The following is an 18959-nucleotide window of genomic DNA, read 5'->3' as shown; positions in this document are numbered from 1 at the left end:
CGGGCAGAAATTCACCTTGCTGACTGATCACCAGCCTCTTGTCTCCATTTTTAATCCAAAGAAGGGCGTTCCGGTGATGACTGCGCAACGACTACAAAGATGGTCACTTTTTCTAGGGGTGCACCACTATGAGATTGAATATATGGGCACGAAACAGCATGGAAATGCTGATGGGCTATCACGCCTGCCACTGCCTACTGCAGAGGAAGCACCAGCAGTGGATCCTGTCGAAATATTCCATTCAACTATAGTTGAATACCTACCGGTAACTAACGCTTGTATCGAAAAGGAAACCCGAAATGACCCGACACTGTCTCAGGTATATGATTTGACGGTGAAGGGATGGCCAGCACATGGCGACTCACTGTTGCCAGCATTCTCGACAAGGAGAGAACAGCTGTCAGTGTGCCGGGGGACCTTGATGTGTGGATCCCGAGTGGTAATTCCACCCAAGTTAAGGGATAGAGTGCTCAATGAGCTTCATGAGGTTCATCTGGGAGGGGTAAAAATGAAAAGCCTAGCCAGGGCTTATGTGTGGTGGCCGGGAATCGAGAAACAAATCGAGGACCTGACCAAGAGTTGCTCAGGATGCCAGAAAGTCCAAAATGCACCACCACAGGCCCCTCTACACCCATGGGAGTGGCCCTCATCTCCATGGCAACGGGTGCATATTGATTTTGCTGGTCCATTTATGGGCTCAATGTTCTTAATAGCCGTGGATGTGCACTCGAAATGGCCTGAGGTCATCAAAATGTCCTCCACCACCACGGAGAAAACTATTGCAGTCCTACGGACTATTTTTGCCAGGAATGGCTTGCCAGAACAGATTTGCTCCGACAACGGACCACAGTTTGTGTCCGAAGAGTTCCGGAGGTTCTTGAAAAAGAATGGGGTAAGGCATTACACATCCGCCCCGTATCATCCAGCCACAAATGGATTGGCTGAGAGGTTCGTACAAACCTTTAAGAAGGCAATAAAGGCTATGTACAATGACAACATTCCGCTGCAGCACAAGGTGGACAATTTCCTGTTCACCTACCGGAATGCGACACATGCAGTCACCAACCAGGCCCCAGCCATGATGTTCTTTAACCGAAGGTTAAGATCTTGCCTGGATTTGCTCAGACCAAACGTACGAAGAGATGTTGAGAGTAAGCAATTCCAGCACATCCATGAGAAGCCAACAAGGAGCTTCAATGTAGGGCAACCAGTCTTGGCCCGCGACTACCAAACAGAAAAATGGCAGCCAGGAACGATATGCACACATTCCGCATGGAATGAGTGTAAGGAATGGATGGGCTACATCTGTAGAGGGTGACTATGAGGGAGTGGGGAGCCAATGCCAAATGGCCTCCTTCTGTGATGTTACTTGCTATGATTGCATTAGGACGAGGGTGAGAGTCAGTGGTGGTTAGTCAGATGGGGATGTGAGTAGGTGAATAGACAGAGAGGGATGGGTGCATCTGCAAGGTAGGTTGGTGTGAGGAATGATGTGTAGGAGTGGGCTTGGGAAGGCAGAGTGATGGGGTTGTGGTGACGGGCGCATCAGGATGTAGGTCAGTGTGGCATTGCACTCACCTTTCCTGACCTCATGAGATCATTGAATCTCTTGCGGCACTGGATCCATGTTCTCCTTACCACATCCCGTTGCTGACCTCCTCTGCGATGTCTAGCCATGCCCTCTGTCTCTATTGCTGGTCTTTTCCTGGCATCCACAGGGAAAAGGACCTCCCTGCGTGCTCTTACTCCTTGGACCAGCACTTCCAAGGAGGCATCTGGGAATGTTGGGGCTGGTCTCTGCCTTTGTGTCTCCATGTCCTACGGAATTGTCAATGTTATTCTGCAATTTAGAACTTAGAAAATCACCATCAACATTCCAAAGCAACCTTCAAATGAGATGTATGCAAGGCTGCTTTAAATATCCGTGTCATCGGTGACATCATCAGAACTGCTCCATTTAATTGGGCTGGTAAACGTGCATGACTCTTTTAATTGGAGCTATTGAGTTAATGCACTGTTCAAATCTTCGGGATGCCGACTCACTATGAGGTCTGCACGCACCTGACCCGCCTCCAAGATAAAGATTCCAGCCAATGTTTCCACTTGTGGGGGAGACCAATACTAAGGGCCATAAATACAAGATAGTCACTAGTAAATCCAATAGGGAATTCAAGAGACACTTCTTTACCCAGAGAGCGGTTAGAATGTGGAACTCGCTACCGCAAGAAGTTGTTGAGGTGAATAGTTTAGATGCATTTAAGGGGAAGCTAGATAAACACATGAGGGAGAAAGGAATAGAATGTTATGCTGATAGGGTTAGAGGAAGAGGGGTGGGAGGAGGCTCATGTGGAGCAGAAACTCCGGTATGGACCTGTTGGGCCGAATGGCCTGTCTCTGTGCTGGACATTCTATATAATATTTATCCAAGAGCTCAGTCACTCTGTCTCTAATAACAGATTCTAGTAACTTCCCCAACACAGACATTAGACTAATAGGTCTAGAATTTCCTACTTTATCTCCCCTAGTCTTCCTAAGTAAAGAAATTACATTGCCAATTTTCCAATCCAAGGGGGCAATTCCTGAATCAAGAGTTGGAGGATCATGCCGAGAGCATCTGCAATTTCCTCACCTACTTCTTTTAATACCGTGGAGTGGAAACCATCAGGTCCTGGAGATTTGTTTAACTTTAGTGCCATTATTTTCTCCATTACCATCTTTTTACTTCTATTAAATCTAGTAAGTTTCTTCCCTAGATTTATTTTTAGTTTTCCTTGTATCTCTGGTACTTTATCCTAATCCTCTATTGTGAAGACTGATACAAAGTAAGTATTTAGCTACTCTGCGATTTCCTGAATTTCAATTACAATATCACCTGCGTCTGTCTTTACGGGGCCCACATTACTCTTAGCCACCCTCTTTCTCTTAATATACTTATAAAAGCCTTTAGTGTTATCCTTGATATCCCTCAAGTTTTTTCTCGTATTCTCTTTTTGCAGCTCTTACTACTTTCTTTGTGTCCCTTTGCTGTCCTTTATATCTCTCCCAGTCTGCGGGATCTCCACTGTTCTTTTTGTTGCACAGAGACACTGCAACTTTTTTCCAGTCACAAAAATCTTTTTGAGATATCTAATTCTGGTTAATAGATGTCTGACTTATTTTCTGATGTATCCTTTTGTCTTTTAAAATGTCCACAATCAAAGACTGGATAGCAACATCTGGTTTCTATACTGAAGCTGCTTCTTAAAATGGAACAGAAACTAATCTGGAGTTATTTAAAGAAACACTCACAAGACAAGCAAAACAGTTTACTGTTTCAATTTGTTTAAGCATACGGATCAGGCCAGTGAACAGCTGCTACACTAAAGGTAGATCATAGAAGTAGAGAGTCCCACGATGAAGTGTAAACATATGCTGGTGCCACTTGCAGCAATTCTACTTTACACAGCTCTTGCAGCAGGTAAGGTTTTTAATAATTATTATATTTTGCATTATGGCAAATAGTTCCTGTTTTGTTAGCCACTAGAGATGTAGGAAGACTAGTGTCTTCTCCATGATCATTAGACACAGTATTGGTGAACTTACTGTATCTGGGGAGACTGGTAGGAGCATATGCAGCAGACCAATGACATCAATTTAGTATTGCTTGATTATTCAAAGTTCATTTGTGAACAGTGAAATTGTGTACCTTGTGTAAGCTCTTTGCTGGAAACTAAAGGGAAAATTATCATTTTTTTGCACACTTTGGTCACAGATAAAAACAATGGAGAATGTTTAACTTACCTGGCAGTTATTCCAACCACGTCTGAACAAGCATTTCAAATGTGTCTGTCAGCCCTAATGTTAAAGTATTATTAGTTTCTCAGCACTAAGCTAGCTGCAGGTTAAAAAAAAAAAGTACCTACGTTGGCTTCTCGGCCTTTTGGCTAAGATGAAGTGTAGTATCACACCCCAATAATGGGGTGGTGATGGTCCCCCCCAGCTATGGGGCGGCGTAAAAGAAAAAAAACCTTAATTAAGGGGCAAAAAAAAAAAAGTACCTATGTTGGCCATCAGTTATTGTGTATGTCAAAATGGAAAGGAGTATTACCTTTTGGTCAGAGACTCTTCATTGAGTGGGCTGAGCTGTTTTAGTGATGTGGATTGGGGGGTAAATGTTAACCAGCAGACTGGTAGAACTCCCCTGCTCGCCTTTAAATAGTGTGATTGGAACTTATGTTCACTTGTGAGGGCAGACATTTGGTTCAATGTCTCATTCTGAAGAGGGATGAAAGTGGCAGGACTAGACCCACTCTACAGTGTTCTCAGTCACACCAAGGGGCATATTTTAAAAAGATTTTATATGGTTTCTTGATGAGGGAGTATAACAATGTATGTTATAGTAGAGCTATGTTATGTCAAGGATTACCATAGTCACTGTTGAGACAGCCCTTAAGTTGCACATGAATAGTTTCGCCTCTGATCTTCTCTCTCCTATGGGTTAGCAACTAGCCTTTGCTCAGTGCCTCCTAACAGCAATTGCTGAGGTTAAAAACTGCAATGTGAGGATAAAGCTTTCACCAACTAGTGGTTTCATATTAACTCCTATACTTTATTAGTCAGATGGTGCCTTTCAGAACATATTGGATTAATAGGTAACAAGTTCTCCAGCTTTCTATTTATCCTTGAGAGGAAATGACCTGGCTTGCTAGATACTTTATTTGGACAGCCCAACTCATAAAGGAACATAGGAATATAAGAAATCTATGATAAGAAATTGCTCAACACAAATCTAATCCCTTTGTGGAGCAATGAGTTGGTATAATAACATGCCAATGCATTGACTGTCAGGTTATCTCCACTTAGTTATCTCACGTAAATATCAGAACAATTGTCAGAGCAGGTCCTGAAACAAGCTGAATGGTCTATTCTGGTTCGAGGCCAAGGCCTTTGTTAAAATTTAAAACTGGAAAGGATATAGATGCTGATGAATTTATTGTAGTTTATGATTACTTAAAATCCAGAAAGTGGCATGAGTGTTTGAGTTCAAAGTCTTCCGAATTTAACGAGTCTATTTTGTAAACTAAGACAAATCATGATAAGTTCATCAGCATATATGTCATTGCCTGTTTTAACCTTATCCAACAGCCTTGTTATCCTCCTGTAACAAATTTGATATTGTATTTGACTTGAGGCTGGCTGGGGATGCAGTACATTGGCATATTAATGTGGACGGCTAGGGGCTACAGAGAGCAGTGGAAAACAAAGTGAGCAGCACCAGTGGGAGCAAAGTACCAACTTTGGAATTCAAATGTTTTTCACAGGTGTTAAGATGAAACATTTTAATGACATGAAAATATAAAACTATTCTCATATCTAGGCTATTAAAATTCAAAATCTAAAGCATGCCACAATTAAAATAATTACAATAAAATTAAAGGTTGGCACAAACTTTGATAAATCAAAGCAATGTTTAAGAAATAAAAGTTTTCAAGGTTTGTAAAAAGCTGAAAAATGACAACAAAAAAATGAAATACAATTACAAGATACAGAAATATAAAAAATCACCAAGCTTACAGCAAGATGTACAAAACTAAGATATAAAATTGTAAAACTATTTTTTTTTAAACTAAATTCTGCTTCTGAGCCTAGAAAGCACTCCAAATACATTACAATGAGTCCAAAACATATAAGAAAATATATGTGTTGTTTCAAGTCAATTCATGCTGTTCTTTTTTTTTTAAAGGGAATTGTATATTGCTTTTAAAATGTTGTGCTAGCTGGGGAACAGAAAGAGTTCTCATTTCTGGCATTCCTAAGTTCCCTCTACCCAAACATTATGCCTTAACCCCAATCTCAAAAGTATACACTATAATGCACCAGTGAAATTTCCATTTCTCATGTTAGCCACGCTACGGCTTCTCCAAATAAGACAGCCAATTGTGGGGCAGTTTTAGCTCAGGGCTTACGTCAGGGATATAAAGAAAGTAAAAAGTAAAAAAAAAAAGAAAAAAATTGCAAGAGATATCAAACCAAACAGCAAAAGCTTTTATAAATTTATTAGGAGAAATCGTGGTAAGGGGGAATGTGAGCCCATTAAAGACAGATGTAGGTGAGAGTATAATGAACACTAAGTAAATGGTGAACTTGTTAAATTAATACTTTGTATCCATTTTCACAGTGGAGGAAGAGGATCAGCAGTACCAAAAAACTTTAATTGAAGTCAAAAGGGAGGAACTTAGTGAATATAATATACATTTTAAAATGGTAATGGAGAAAATAATGGGATTTACGGTCGACAAATCTGCAGGACATGATGGTTTTCACCCCAGGGTATTAAAAAAATAGATGAGGAAATTGTAGGCACCTTAATCATCATTTTCCAAAGCTCTCTTGATTTGGGAATTGTGCCTTTGGTTTGGAAAATTGCAAATATCACTCCATCATTTAAGAAAGGAGGAAGGGAGAAACCAGATAACTGCAGATGTCAGTTCAGCATCAGTTGTGATGAAGTTACTGGATTCTATCATCAGGGACAGAGTGACTGAGCACGTGGATATGTATGAGCTGATCAAAGTGAGTCAGCATGGATTTGTGATGGGTAGATTATGTCTGACTAATCTAGTTGAATTTTTTGAGAAGGTCACTAGCATGGTGGATAGGGAAATGTCTAGGGACATTGTCCATATGAACTTCCAGAAGATATTTGATAAGGTTCTGCACAAGAAATTATTAGGAAAAATGAAAACGCATGGAATTGAAGATACCGTTGTGACATGGATTGGTAATTGGTTGGGAGGAGACAGAGAGTAGGGAATAAAAGTAATGTTCTCTGATTGGCAGGCTGTGACAAGTGGTGTTATCCAGGGATCTATACTGGGATATTAGCATTTTACCATATATATCAATGACTTGGATGAAAGAATAGAGAGTTATATATGCAAGTTTGCAAATGACACAAAGTTGGGAGGCACAGTAAGTTGCGTAGATGGGAGCAGGAAGTTACAAAGGGACATTGATAGATTAAGTGAGTGGGCAAAGCTAATGGAGTTCAATGTGGGGAAGTGTGAGGTCATCCACTTTATACCCAAGATGACAAATCAGAATATTTCCTCGATAGTATTTTTATTTCCTTATACCAGGCAGCATCCTAGTGAATCTACATTGTACCCTTTCTAAATCCTCAAAATGCTTCCGTTCATGTGGAGCCTAATATTGCACTCAGTAGTCTAACTGAGGTCTTATCCAGGTTTTAGTTTCCTGCTCATCAATATCCCTTTGCAGTTTCCTCTGTTATGGAGGATATCATAATTTAATCAGTTGAGTAGTTTAGAATCTCAATCCCATTCTAGAGTGTACCTTGGTATATTATTTTTCAGAATAACGTTTTTTTCCTCACACTCTGAAACCAAACTATTACTCGTACTGGTGAGGCAATTAATATGTGAACTGAGCTTACACCTGGGCTTTCAATACAGGAAACACTAGTTCCTCATTTTTATTAATAGTGCTTCAGATTTAGAGAGCTAGTAACCATGTCTATCTTTACAGCTGCCTCCGAAAGCCACCTTCTAGTTGAATCAAAATGTAAGTGTTTGAAGGTGGCATCCAGAATAGTTGTTACTGAACTACCTACTGGCGCACAAGTGGAGCATCTCGCAAGAGATATAAAAATTGTGTAAGTAGCTGCATTGTTGTTTACTGATCATATTCACCGCACAGTAAGAAAAGGGAAAGGTGTATTACCAGAAACGGATTGCAGGCAGCTTTGTGCTGTGAACACATGTCCACAAGAAAATAGGTTCAGACAATCTAATGGGTCCTTACAACAGAGAGGAACAATCATCCCATCAGCCAGGACTGGATCCCAGGTTTAGCACAATTCTCCTGTCGGGAACGTATATCAGGGATTTTGACACACCACAACCAACAATTATGTCCAAGCGGAGGCCAGAAAATCTGTCAAATTTACTCCTACATTTCTACTTCTGCATACATGAGACAGAATTCTAGGGAAGTCTATTGCCTGAAAAATAGTTTCAGTAGCAGGATAAGCAATGTGCACAGTTTTGGTGCACTCCTAGGGGGAGTGTTTGCTAGTGCTGTTGGGGAGGGTTCAAACTAAAATGGCAGGGGGTTGGGAACCTGAGCAGGGAGACAGAGGAAAGGGAAGCAAGGATAGAAGCAAAAGACAGGAAGGAGAAAAGCAAAAGTGGCAGTCAGAGAAATCAAGGGTGTAAATCAAACATGGCCACAGTAAATAATAATTCTAAAAGGTCTAAGAGTGTTAAAAAAACAAGCCTGAAGGCTTTGTGTCTTAATGCGAGGAGCATTCGTAATAAGGTGGATGAATTAGCTGCGCAAATAGATGTAAACGGATATGATATAATTGGGATTACGGAGACATGGCTCCAGGGTAACCAAGGCTGGGAATTCAACATCCAGGGGTATTCAATATTCAGGAAAGACAGGCAAAGGGGAAAAGGAGGTGGGGTAGCATTGCTGGTTAAAGAGATTAACACAATAGTAAGAAAGGATATTAGCTCTGATGATTTGGAATCTGTATGTGTAGAGCTGAGAAATACCAAAGGGCAAAAAACGTTAGTAGGAGTTGTATACAGACCCCCAAACAGTAATGCGGAGGTTGGGGATGGCATTAAATGGGAAATTAGAGATGCGTGCAATAAGGGCACAGCAGTTATCATGGGTGACTTTAATCTACATATAGATTGGGCTAACCAAATTAGTAACAATACTGTGGAGGAGGAATTCCTAGAGTGTATACAGGATGGTTTCCTGGACCAATATGTCAAGGAACCAACTAGAGATCAGGCCATCTTAGACTGGGTATTATGTAATGAGAAAGAATTAATTAACAATCTTGTTGTGTGAGGTCCCTTGGGGAGGAGTGATCATAATATGATAGAATTCTTCATTAAGATGGAGAGTGAAGTATTTGACTCAGAGACTAGGGTCCTGAATTTAACTAAAGGAAACTATGATGGTTTGAGGCGTGAGTTGGCTAGGATGGATTGGGGAGTGTTACTTAAAGGGTTGATGGCGGATAGGCAATGGCAAACATTTAAAGATCACATGGATGAACTATAGAATGAGACCACACCTTGAGTATTGTGTGCAGTTTTGGTCACCTTATCTGAGGAAGGATGTTCTTGCCATGGAGGGAGTGCAGCAAAGATTCACCAGACTGATACCTGGGATGGCAGGAATGGCGTATGAAGAGAGATTGGGTCAATTGGGCTTGTATTCACTAGAGTTTAGAAGAATGAGAGGGGAAATCATTGAAACTATAAAATTCTAACAGGACTAGACAGACTAGATGCAGGAAGGATGTTCCTGATGGTGGGGGAGTCCAGAACCAGGGGTCACAGTCTAAGGATAAGGGGTCCACCATTTCGGACTGAGATGAGGAGGAATTTCTTCACCCAAAGAGTGGTGAACCTGTGGAATTCTCTACCACAGAAGGCAGTTGAGGCCAATTCATTAAATATATTCAAGAAGGAGTTAGATATATTTCTTAAGGCTAAAGGTATATGGGGAGAAAGCAGGGACAGAGTACTTAATTTGGATGATCAGCCATGATCTCATTAAATGGCAGAACAGGCTCAAGGGGCCAAATGGCCTACTCCTGCTCCTATCTTCTATGTTTCTATGTTTCTATTATTCTTGCAGGCGTTTTCCTAAATAAACTGCAAACTGTTGCTGCATTGACTAAAAATGGAAAACAGTGGCATCCACAGTCAGGATTACTGCAGGTAGTTGAACATGCCTTCACTGGATAAACAGTTAGTTGTTGTCCATGTATGAGCAGTTCATGGGAGGTGTAGTGACTGTAAGAGGTGCCAGTCCCTGGAAAACAGCTGATCACAAGCTGAGGAAGACCATTCATCGCGCTTCAGTTTTATCCATCCCAAAAGGCCCTACCACATTCTGGCGCCCAATTGTTTCTTAATTCATTCTAGCATTCTTGCCCCCATTATTTTATTCGAAGTTCAACTGCCTGATATCAGTTCTAAGTCACAGAGCTACTCAGTCAACCCAGATGCTCACATAAAAAGTTCACTATTCACCAGTTTCAATCGCACAACGTGTTGCTCAGTTGGTGTGAAACTACATTCTTAAATCATGCTAGAAGGTAAAACCCCGAAATGACTCAGGTTCAGTTTGAGTTATGCTACACATATTGTCTCACTCTGAAGTTTAAAGTTACTTAACAGGGGCAATATAACCAATCTTTGGCTTTATTAATTATCCAGCCTGTGCTCAGTTTCAGTGTTATTGCTATTCAGCCACATTGCAAAGAACTTTGGATGATTGATTTTAATTATTATTTTTGTTTTAATTAGCAACACTATATAAACTTCATCAAAAATGAAAGATGGCCACACACACTGATCTTGGAGCACATGGCTGAGAGTCTATGTAATCTTGGGATGACCATTAATTGCTCTTTTATTACAGAGTTCCCATGAGAAGCAGAGAGAACATTTCAGATCCAACCTCCCCTCTTCGGACCAAGTTTGTCTACAAAATTTCAGATTTGTATGATTGCTATTTTTGTCACTTTTGCAATGTATAATTAGAGTGGACTTTAGAAAATCACCCCACAAACAGTACCTACATTCAGATTTTAATATATTGTGCACATGGTGTGTAGCAGAAGGAAAACAGCAGCTCAGTTATCCAGTATTAATTATTTGAAGTAATGTTGCCTCTAGCAAATGGATCAGATCATTCAGAAACAACAAATCTGTTAATGGGTAAGACAACAGAAGAACAGCGGGGAGGTGTTCAAAAAAGAATTTAAGGTGATACAGGACCCGTTCATACCCCTGAGGGCCAAGAGCTCTGCTTGCCCAAAAAAACAGCCATGGACGACTAAAGAGGTCGGGGACAGCATAAAACTAAAGGAAGGGGCATACAAAAACGCAAATAATAGCACAGATCCTGGTGAGTGGGAAAGAAACAAAGAACAGCAAAGGGTCAAAAAACAGATAGTAAGAGCTACAAAAAGGAAAGGAAACTGGCAAGGGATATCAAAATCAACACAAAGAAGTTTTACAATTATATTAGGAAAAAGAAGGTGGTCAGGAGCAATGTTGGCCCCTTAAAAACTGAAAGTGGCGATATTATCAATGATAATAAGGAAATGGCGGGCATGTTGAATAGTTACTTTGTGTCAGTATTTGCAGTAGAGGAAGAGGATAGCATGCCGGAAATCCCAAGGGAACTAAATCAGGGACAGGGACTCAATAAAATTAACATAAGTAAAATAACAGTAATGAAGAAAATAATGGCAGTAAAGAGTGACAAATCCCCAGGACCAGATGGTTTCCATCCCAGGGTTTTAAAGGAAGTAGGTAAGCACATTGCAGATGCCTTAACTATAATCTTCCAAAGTTCTCTCAATTCAGGAACTGTTCCTTTAGATTGGAAAATTGTGTATGTCATTCCACTATTTAAGAATGGTGAGAGAGGGAAACCAGGGAATTATAGATCAGTTAGCCTAACATCTGTTGTTGGGAAATTGGTAAAGGTTAAACACCTTGAAAATTTTTAGTTGATCAGAGAGAGAGCCAGCATGGATTTGTGAAAGGTGGGTCATGCCTGACAAACCATCCTGACTTAGAAGTATATCGCCGATCCTTCATCGTCGCTGGGTCAAAATCCTGGAACTCCCTTCGTAACAGCACTGTGGGAGTACCTTCACCACACGGACTGCAGCAGTTCAAGAAGGCAGCTCACCACCACCTTCTCAAGGGCAATTAGGGATGGGCAATAAATACTGGCCTTGCCAGCGATGCCCACATTCCATAAACAAATTTTTTAAAAACTTGATTGAATTTTTTGAGGTGACTAAAGTAGTGGACAGGAAAATGTCTATGGATGTTATTTATATGGGCTTCCAGAAGGCATTTGATAAAGTCTCACATAAGAGACTGTTAACTAAGGTAGAAGCCCACAGACTTGAGAGCAAATTATTAGCCATTTTAGGAAATTGAGACAGGCAGTAGGGATAATGGGTAGGTACTCAAATTGGCAGGAGGTGACTAGTGGTGTTCCGCAGGGATCTGTGTTGGGGCCTCAACTATTCACAGTATTTATTAATGACTTAGATGATGACATAGAAAGCCACATATCCAAATTTGCCGATGACACAAAGATAGGCGGCATTGTAGGCAGTGTAGATGAAAGCATAAAATTACAAAGGGATCTCGATAGATTAAGTGAATGTGCAAAACTGTGGCAAATGGATTTAAATGTAGACAAATGTGAGGTCATCCACTTTGGACCTAAAAAGGATAGAACAGGGTACTTTCTAAAAGGTGAAAAGCTAAAAACAGTGGAGGTTCAAAGAAACTTGGGGGTTCAGGTACATAGATCATTAAAATATAATGAACAGGAACAGAAAATAATCAAAAAGGCTAATGGGATGTTGGCCTTTATATCTGGAGGACTAGAATACAAGAGGGTAGAAGTTATGCTGCAGCTATACAAAACCCTGGTTAGACCACACCTGGAGCACTGTGAGCAGTTCTGGGCACCACACCTTAGGAAAGATATATTAGCCTTGGAGGGAGTGCAGCGTAGGTTTACCAGAATGATACTCGGACTTCAAGGGTTAAGTTACGAGGAGCGATTACACAAATTAGGGTTGTTTTCCCTAGAATTTAGAAGGTTAAGGGTGATCTGATCAAAGTTTTCAGGATATTAAGGGGAACAGATAGGGTAGATAGAGAGAAACTATTTCTGCTGGTTGGAGATTCTAGGACTAGGGGGCATAGTCTAAAAATTAGAGCCAGACCTTTCAGGAGTGAAATTAGGAAACACTTCTACACACAAAGGGTGGTAGAAGTTTGGAACTCTCTTCCGCAAACAGCAATTGATGCTAGATCAATTGTTAATTTTAAATCGGAGACTGATAGCTTTTTGTTAATTAAAGGTATTAAGGGATATGGGCCAAAGGTGGGTATATGGAGTTAGGTCGCAGATCAGCCATGATCTCATTAAATGACAGAACAGGCTCCAGGGTCTCAATGGCCTACTCCTGTTCCTATTGTGATCAACCACCACCTAGACCAAAGGGTGTGTTGATGCGGGAAGCGGGGGACACAAGCACAGTCACAAGATTGGTCTATGAAAAACAGCAGTTAGCTGTGTTTTATTTTAGAAAACGGGGAAAAAGCTTCACGTCTGGCAAAATCCAAAACATAAGCCAGGGTTACTTTACCACTGGTTCTTTCTCAGCCGGTCCAGGGATCACCTCCTCAGGCTCCGGCCTCTCCTACGGCACGGGGCTGGCCCTCTCTCAGGATCCCTTTCCCTGACGCTGGCCCTGAAGGGATGCACTAGTTTGCCTTTTGAACTAGTGAGCTAATGGGTAGGTTTGCCTCAGGTGTGTTGGAGGTGGGTGTGGCCTTCACCTGAATTGGAGTAAGAGGGGGACTTTGTCTCCATCTGGTGGCCACATACTGTCCATCACACCTCAAACCGCCCCCATAGCTCACACTATGTAACTGTATGATTACTTTTGTGGGACATTTTAGTGGAAGGTTAAGGGGAGACTTAATAGAAGTAATCAAAATTATGAGGCATTTTGATAGAGCAAGTAGGGAGAAAGTATTTCCTCTGGCAAGTGGTTCGGTAACCAAAGGTCATTGATTTAAAACAATTGTTAAAAGAACTAGAGGAGAAATGAGGAGAAATTTCTTCACACAGGGGGTTGTTAAGATCTGGAACACACTATCTGAATAAGATTCCATAGGAACTTTCATAGAAAGGCAATTGGACATATACTTGGCGAGGGCTAATTCCCAACGAAATTGGACTGCTCTTTCAAAGAGTCGGCACAGATGTGGCAGGCCAAATGGCCTCCTTCTGTGCTGTATGCTTCTATGATTTATTATGTTCAAATGTTCATTCCATGGTGTACAACACTGACAAGGTTGAAAAGAGTAGAAGAGGAGTTCAGGCATGAAGAAGTAATAGTTAGCTGACACTAATGCCAGAACCTTCCTGGAAGCTGTTCCTGCTCCTGCTCCGCTGACGTAACTTCGCTGGAAGTGTGGCGGAGACCCTGTTTACACGCGCAAATGGGTTTTCTGCTATTCTTTCAGGAAAGTTAGGGTGGCAGAGTGTGAGCAGCACAGAAGAAATTACCAGCATTGCGTGGAGTTTTAAAAGCCTGTAGAGTGCAGTAGATAGGGAAAATGAGGAAGAAAGGTATTTTGAGGACCCAGGAAATAATGAATTGGGGTCAGAGATTGTGCAATTTCAACACAGTGAGCATTCAGGGAGGAGAAAGTATGAGATAACATATTTGGAGCAATGACCGCAGTAGTGTTGCTAGAATATAGAATGCCTACAGCCACGCATTTGTGTTGTGGATTTGTCACCTCCTCGTTACTGTTCGGTGAGAAGTTAAAACTACATCAATTATAGGCAAAGTGGTAGAGATAATGAGGGCTAAATTTGATAACCCCCGAAAATGTGTGCGGCGATCGCGATGTGCATTCAACCTGCGCCCATTCAATCTAATGCAGGCAGCACGCCAACTTCGTGCTGCCTGCTCCTTTATGTGATTTCAGTGTGCAGCCAGCACTAACCACATGTTGATTGGTTGCATGCATCAGCAGGGGCACAAAATCATGAGAGGCTAGCACCACTTAAAGCTAGCCTGCACCTCTTAAAGGGGAGGTGAATTGTTGCTGGAGCAAGAGCTGGAAGTCATTCTACAAGTGAATCTCATCTGGGAAACACTCAAGAATAGCACAACATGGGAGAGAGCAGGCTCCAAGATTTTCCGCGCTGCACTGGAGTCCTTGGTGGAGGAGGTAGAAAGGAGGAGAGATGTGCTCTATTCCACTGGGGGCCAGGCAGCCCTCCAGACAGGTGCTCAGAAGGCAGTGGGAGCAGATAGACATGGTGATCAATCCCAGGAGTCAAGTCCCGAAGACCTGGATGCAGTGCCGCAAGAGGTTCAACAACCTCACACACGTGGTCAATGCCAGGCAATGCATCTTCAAATGCCATATCCTACCAACTGCAACACTAGCCTCAGCAACTGCTCAATGCACCACACTCCCATCACTCACCTATCAACAATCTCTATCAATCAGGACTCATACTTCACATTCATAGCTTCACCTCACCCTCGCACTTAACACTGCTGCAAACCTCACACCCACATCTCACAACTTGCACACACTATTCAACCATGCCAGCCACATCATCCAAACAGATTCCATGACACTCACTGACACACTTTGTTTCTCTTGAATCTTGACACCTGCTCTGCTGAGCACTGCAGGGCTCCGCCCAAGCGATCCATGCAGCAGAAGCATTGTTTCACAATGGTCTGCTCAATGACATTTCTTGTAGCAGCATCGCTCTCATTGTATGCATGCTGCACACGTGTGTGTGGGTTGCGCACCGGTGTCATGAACCATGTCGTCAGCTGATAGCCTTTGTCACCTAGTGGTCACCCTGTGGTTTGCCATGGTGGCTCAAATGCAGCTGGCACAGCGGACTGCCACAGAATTAAGGCATCATGGCTGCTGCCAGGATACCGGGCATCAACCTGCAGGATTCGCTGCCTATGGTCACACACCAGCTGGACGTTGAGGGAGTGGAATCACTTTCAGTTCCGGTACATGGCAGAGTTGACATGCAGCACCCGCAAAGCGATGTGCATGTAGTCTCTGACAAGAGAGAATGAAATATAATCAGCTCTCTTTGAATACAGAGCCTCAGTGACCTCCCATACGCAACAGTGGACATCAAACTGCGAGATGTTGCAAATATCTCCATCTCCAGCCTGGAAGGAGCCATACGCATAAAAGTTCATCGCTACGGTCACCTTCACAGCCACTGGCTCTGCTCTGAGGTTGCAGTTGTGGCTGCAGCAGGTGGCAGATTTCAGTGAGGGCATCCTTACTGAAGCACAGATGTCTCACACACTGTTCCTCGCTGAGATTCAAGTACGAGAATTGTTTCCTGAACACCCTGGCCTCCTGCTGAGAGCCCTTCTCCCCCTCCCTGTTCCAGCAGCTTGTCCTGCTCTGCGTAGCCTCTGTTCATTCTCCAAATGATGCTGTATTCCAAGGAGAATGCTTATTAATGCATCCATGTCTGACAGCAAGGAGAAGCCTCGAGGTCAGCAAAAGGTCCTTCAGCACCTGCCACACCCTCCCTGTAGATTTTCGCAACTTTAAACAACTATAGAAAGCAACAAACACTTATACAAGCGTATGAACAGCCAGAAGAAATCAACCAGCAACTAACCTGTAAGTAGTTGATAATCCCTTTAAATAGCGCTGGCGGGGGAGTCCTTACTGGTGCTTTTTTTTTAATATGTTCATGGGACGTGGGCGTCGTTGGCAAGGCCAGCATTTATTGCCCATCCCTAGTTGCCCTTGAGAAGGTGGTGGTGAGCCACCTACTTGAACCGCTGCAGTCCATGTGGTGAAGGTACTCCCACAGTGCTGTCAGGAAGGGAGTTCCAGGATTTTGACCCAGCGACGATGAAGGATCGGCGATATACTTCCAAGTCAGGATGGTGTGTGACTTGGAGGGCAACTTGAAGGTGATGGTGTTCCCATGCGCCTGCTGCCCTTGTCCTTCTAGGTGGAAGAGGTCGCGGGTTTGGGAGGTGCTGCCGAAGAAGCCTTGGAGAGTTGCTGCAGTGCATCTTGTAGACATAGAATGCGTGTTCAGCTGTGCAAGGTTAAGAGAGGGCATTAGCTGTAGCGTTGAGCTCCAAAATTGCAGCGGTGGCATCAAATCAGCATTGCAGGCTGAATGACATCATGATCTGCCTGCTCTGCATACTTCCGGCGGACGTTCACTGTTCACGTACTAATGCCCTCACCAATATGGCATCCAGCGCGATTCGCCCCAGAAGTGGAGCTCTAAGGGCACTCGTAGCAGCCAAAATACGTGCACTACGGATCCGAATTTTAAGCCAAATGGGTTTAATAATGCTTTATAATCCTTTTATAAGTTGGTTCTAGTGTAGCAATGGCAGTGCAGGAGCTGAGCAGTTGCTGCTAATGATTTATAAGTGTAGACATTCGCAGGACTGGTGGGATATTGTGTTGTGCCATATCACTTGTCCTACTGTTCAGATTATTCTGGTGTGATGTAGAGCAGAGGCTCAAAATTATGTTCTAACAAGACCCATTTACTTCATTCATCAATTTTACTGATGGGACTCTTCCCTCAATCCTGGTTTTTATGGGGTCAGAAGAAGTCTCTCTCTTCTTTCATCCTAAGTTTCTATTCTCTCTCGGCATCAGCTACTCTTCCTTTTTCTGTTCCTCTTCCCCTCTCTTTGTTACTCTCTCTGATTGCTTGTAGTCCTTTCTCTGCTATTCCATTAATCTTTCGAGCTGCATCCCTTTTCCCTCAGTGATCTCTCCCAATTGCAGCTGCAGCACCCCAATCTCTTTTACAATTGTGTCTCCTGATGTTCTACCTCTTCAAATCGTTTATCAGTTGGAGGATAACAATAAAAGATTTGAAAAGAAACAGAAAGTCTTTGCCATTCTGTATTTGACCACAGTCTGCCACAAGAGGACCTTACAGGGAGAAAAAAATCATTGAGCCCTGCTCCGCTGACGGAAGTGCGGCGAGTAGGATTTTCAACCTCCACATTGGGTGTTGACCAATGTTCCCATTATGCTGCACGGCGAGGTCCCGCGCAGGCCCCTCGCCGGCTTTTAAATGGGAAAAAACCGCGCATGCCTGATAATTTGAATAGCCACACATGTCGTTAAAGGGGCCACGTACCCATAAAATAATTAGTGGGAACATTGGTGTTGACCCAAATCCTCTTTCAGTCAAAGAGTTACACTTCTAGGAAAAATGTTGGCAGCTTCTATGGAGTCATTTTCCTAACGGCACTGTGATTGACTGTCATTAGCAAGCCAGCATTAGTCCCCCATTTCCTAGCTTGTACAGTCAGCATGACTGCATCATAGATTGTTCTCTTGAATTCACTATAAATGGATGTTAGTTTCATGCAAAAGAGTTTTCCGACATTTGGAACATACTAAATGAATTGGAAAATGAATTATAAAATGATTCCACTGCATATTCCATACTGCATATTTGTCTTAATCCAAATGTACACTCTCGGGAGCCGCAAGCCTACATTTCGTTGTACTGCACTTGTGCACTAACAATGACAATAAAAGTTGATTTGATTTGATTTGATTTGATATTAGGTCAATTATTTTTCCTGAACATCTAATGGCTTTCAAAAAGCAGTACCATGTGTTTGATTGCAATTATATCTTTGATAATATCTTTTGTTGCAGCTTAAAGAATTGCACCCAAAAGGCAAATCCGCTAGAACCTTGGTGCAACCCCCAACCTCCACCTGATGATACATGTTACGCCTATGACAACAGAAAATGCCTGTACCGTAAAATCAACTTGGGAGATGGCAAACAAGTGAATACTGTCCTGAATCCTGAATGCCTCAAACATGAAGATAACCACTGGATTCCAGAACCTACACTGCCACCTGTTGAAACAACTCAAGATTTGGCATCTATGTCAGATGCTCCGTAGATTGCTCTAAAGATCATACAAATAATTGCACCTGTTTCTTTATGGCATTTTAGCTTAGGCATTTAGCCCTACTGACCTTTTGCCTTCTTCAAGCAGACCATAAAACGCTTCATAGCTTCAACTCTTGTTTCATAATAAACGCTGTTCTCTATATTATTGTGTCATTTGTAAATGTGTCACAGTTTGCTTCACTTCGTGGTGAGAAACAAAATGGAGACAATGGGAAAACATGGCACGCTAGTGCTCAATACCTGTTTTGTACAAATGCACAAACTGCAACTGTTAAAATATAAAAAACATAGGAAAGCATGGAACAGGAAAAGACTATTTGGTCCATCAAACCAGTTTCCTCCTCTGGCCATGTACAATTCGTTCGATCATGAACTCTA

General features: G+C 42.3%; 1 protein-coding gene across 1 annotated transcript; it reads left to right on the top strand.

Moving 5' to 3' along the window:
• The first annotated feature begins 3313 nt into the window (after positions 1 to 3313).
• On the top strand, positions 3314 to 18721 carry LOC147122731 (immunoglobulin J chain-like). The gene is made up of 4 exons (XM_086009956.1): positions 3314 to 3457; positions 7528 to 7654; positions 10456 to 10536; positions 18315 to 18721. Exons 1-4 carry the CDS (start codon positions 3394 to 3396, stop codon positions 18568 to 18570), a joined length of 528 nt encoding a protein of 175 aa, XP_085866082.1. The 5' UTR covers positions 3314 to 3393; the 3' UTR covers positions 18571 to 18721.
• The last annotated feature ends 238 nt before the right edge of the window (positions 18722 to 18959 follow it).

The sequence above is a fragment of the Somniosus microcephalus genome, chromosome 2, assembly GCF_052327205.1.
Source record: "Somniosus microcephalus isolate GS21.2 chromosome 2, FLI_Smic_1.0, whole genome shotgun sequence".
Taxonomy (NCBI): domain Eukaryota; kingdom Metazoa; phylum Chordata; class Chondrichthyes; order Squaliformes; family Somniosidae; genus Somniosus; species Somniosus microcephalus.
The sequence above is the reverse complement of the archived record's forward strand: the minus strand, read 5'-3'. Positions and strand labels throughout refer to the sequence as shown.

What these genes read in the sequence shown, in the direction of transcription:
- LOC147122731 (XM_086009956.1), top strand. Translation starts at nt 3,394, where the DNA reads ATGAAGTGTAAACATATGCTGGTGCCACTTGCAGCAATTCTACTTTAC. An exon ending in GCAAGAGATATAAAAATTGT is followed by an intron (nt 7,655 to 10,455) that starts GTAAGTAGCTGC and finishes CTTTTATTACAG; the next exon opens with AGTTCCCATGAGAAGCAGAG. An exon ending in GTCTACAAAATTTCAGATTT is followed by an intron (nt 10,537 to 18,314) that starts GTATGATTGCTA and finishes CTTTTGTTGCAG; the next exon opens with CTTAAAGAATTGCACCCAAA.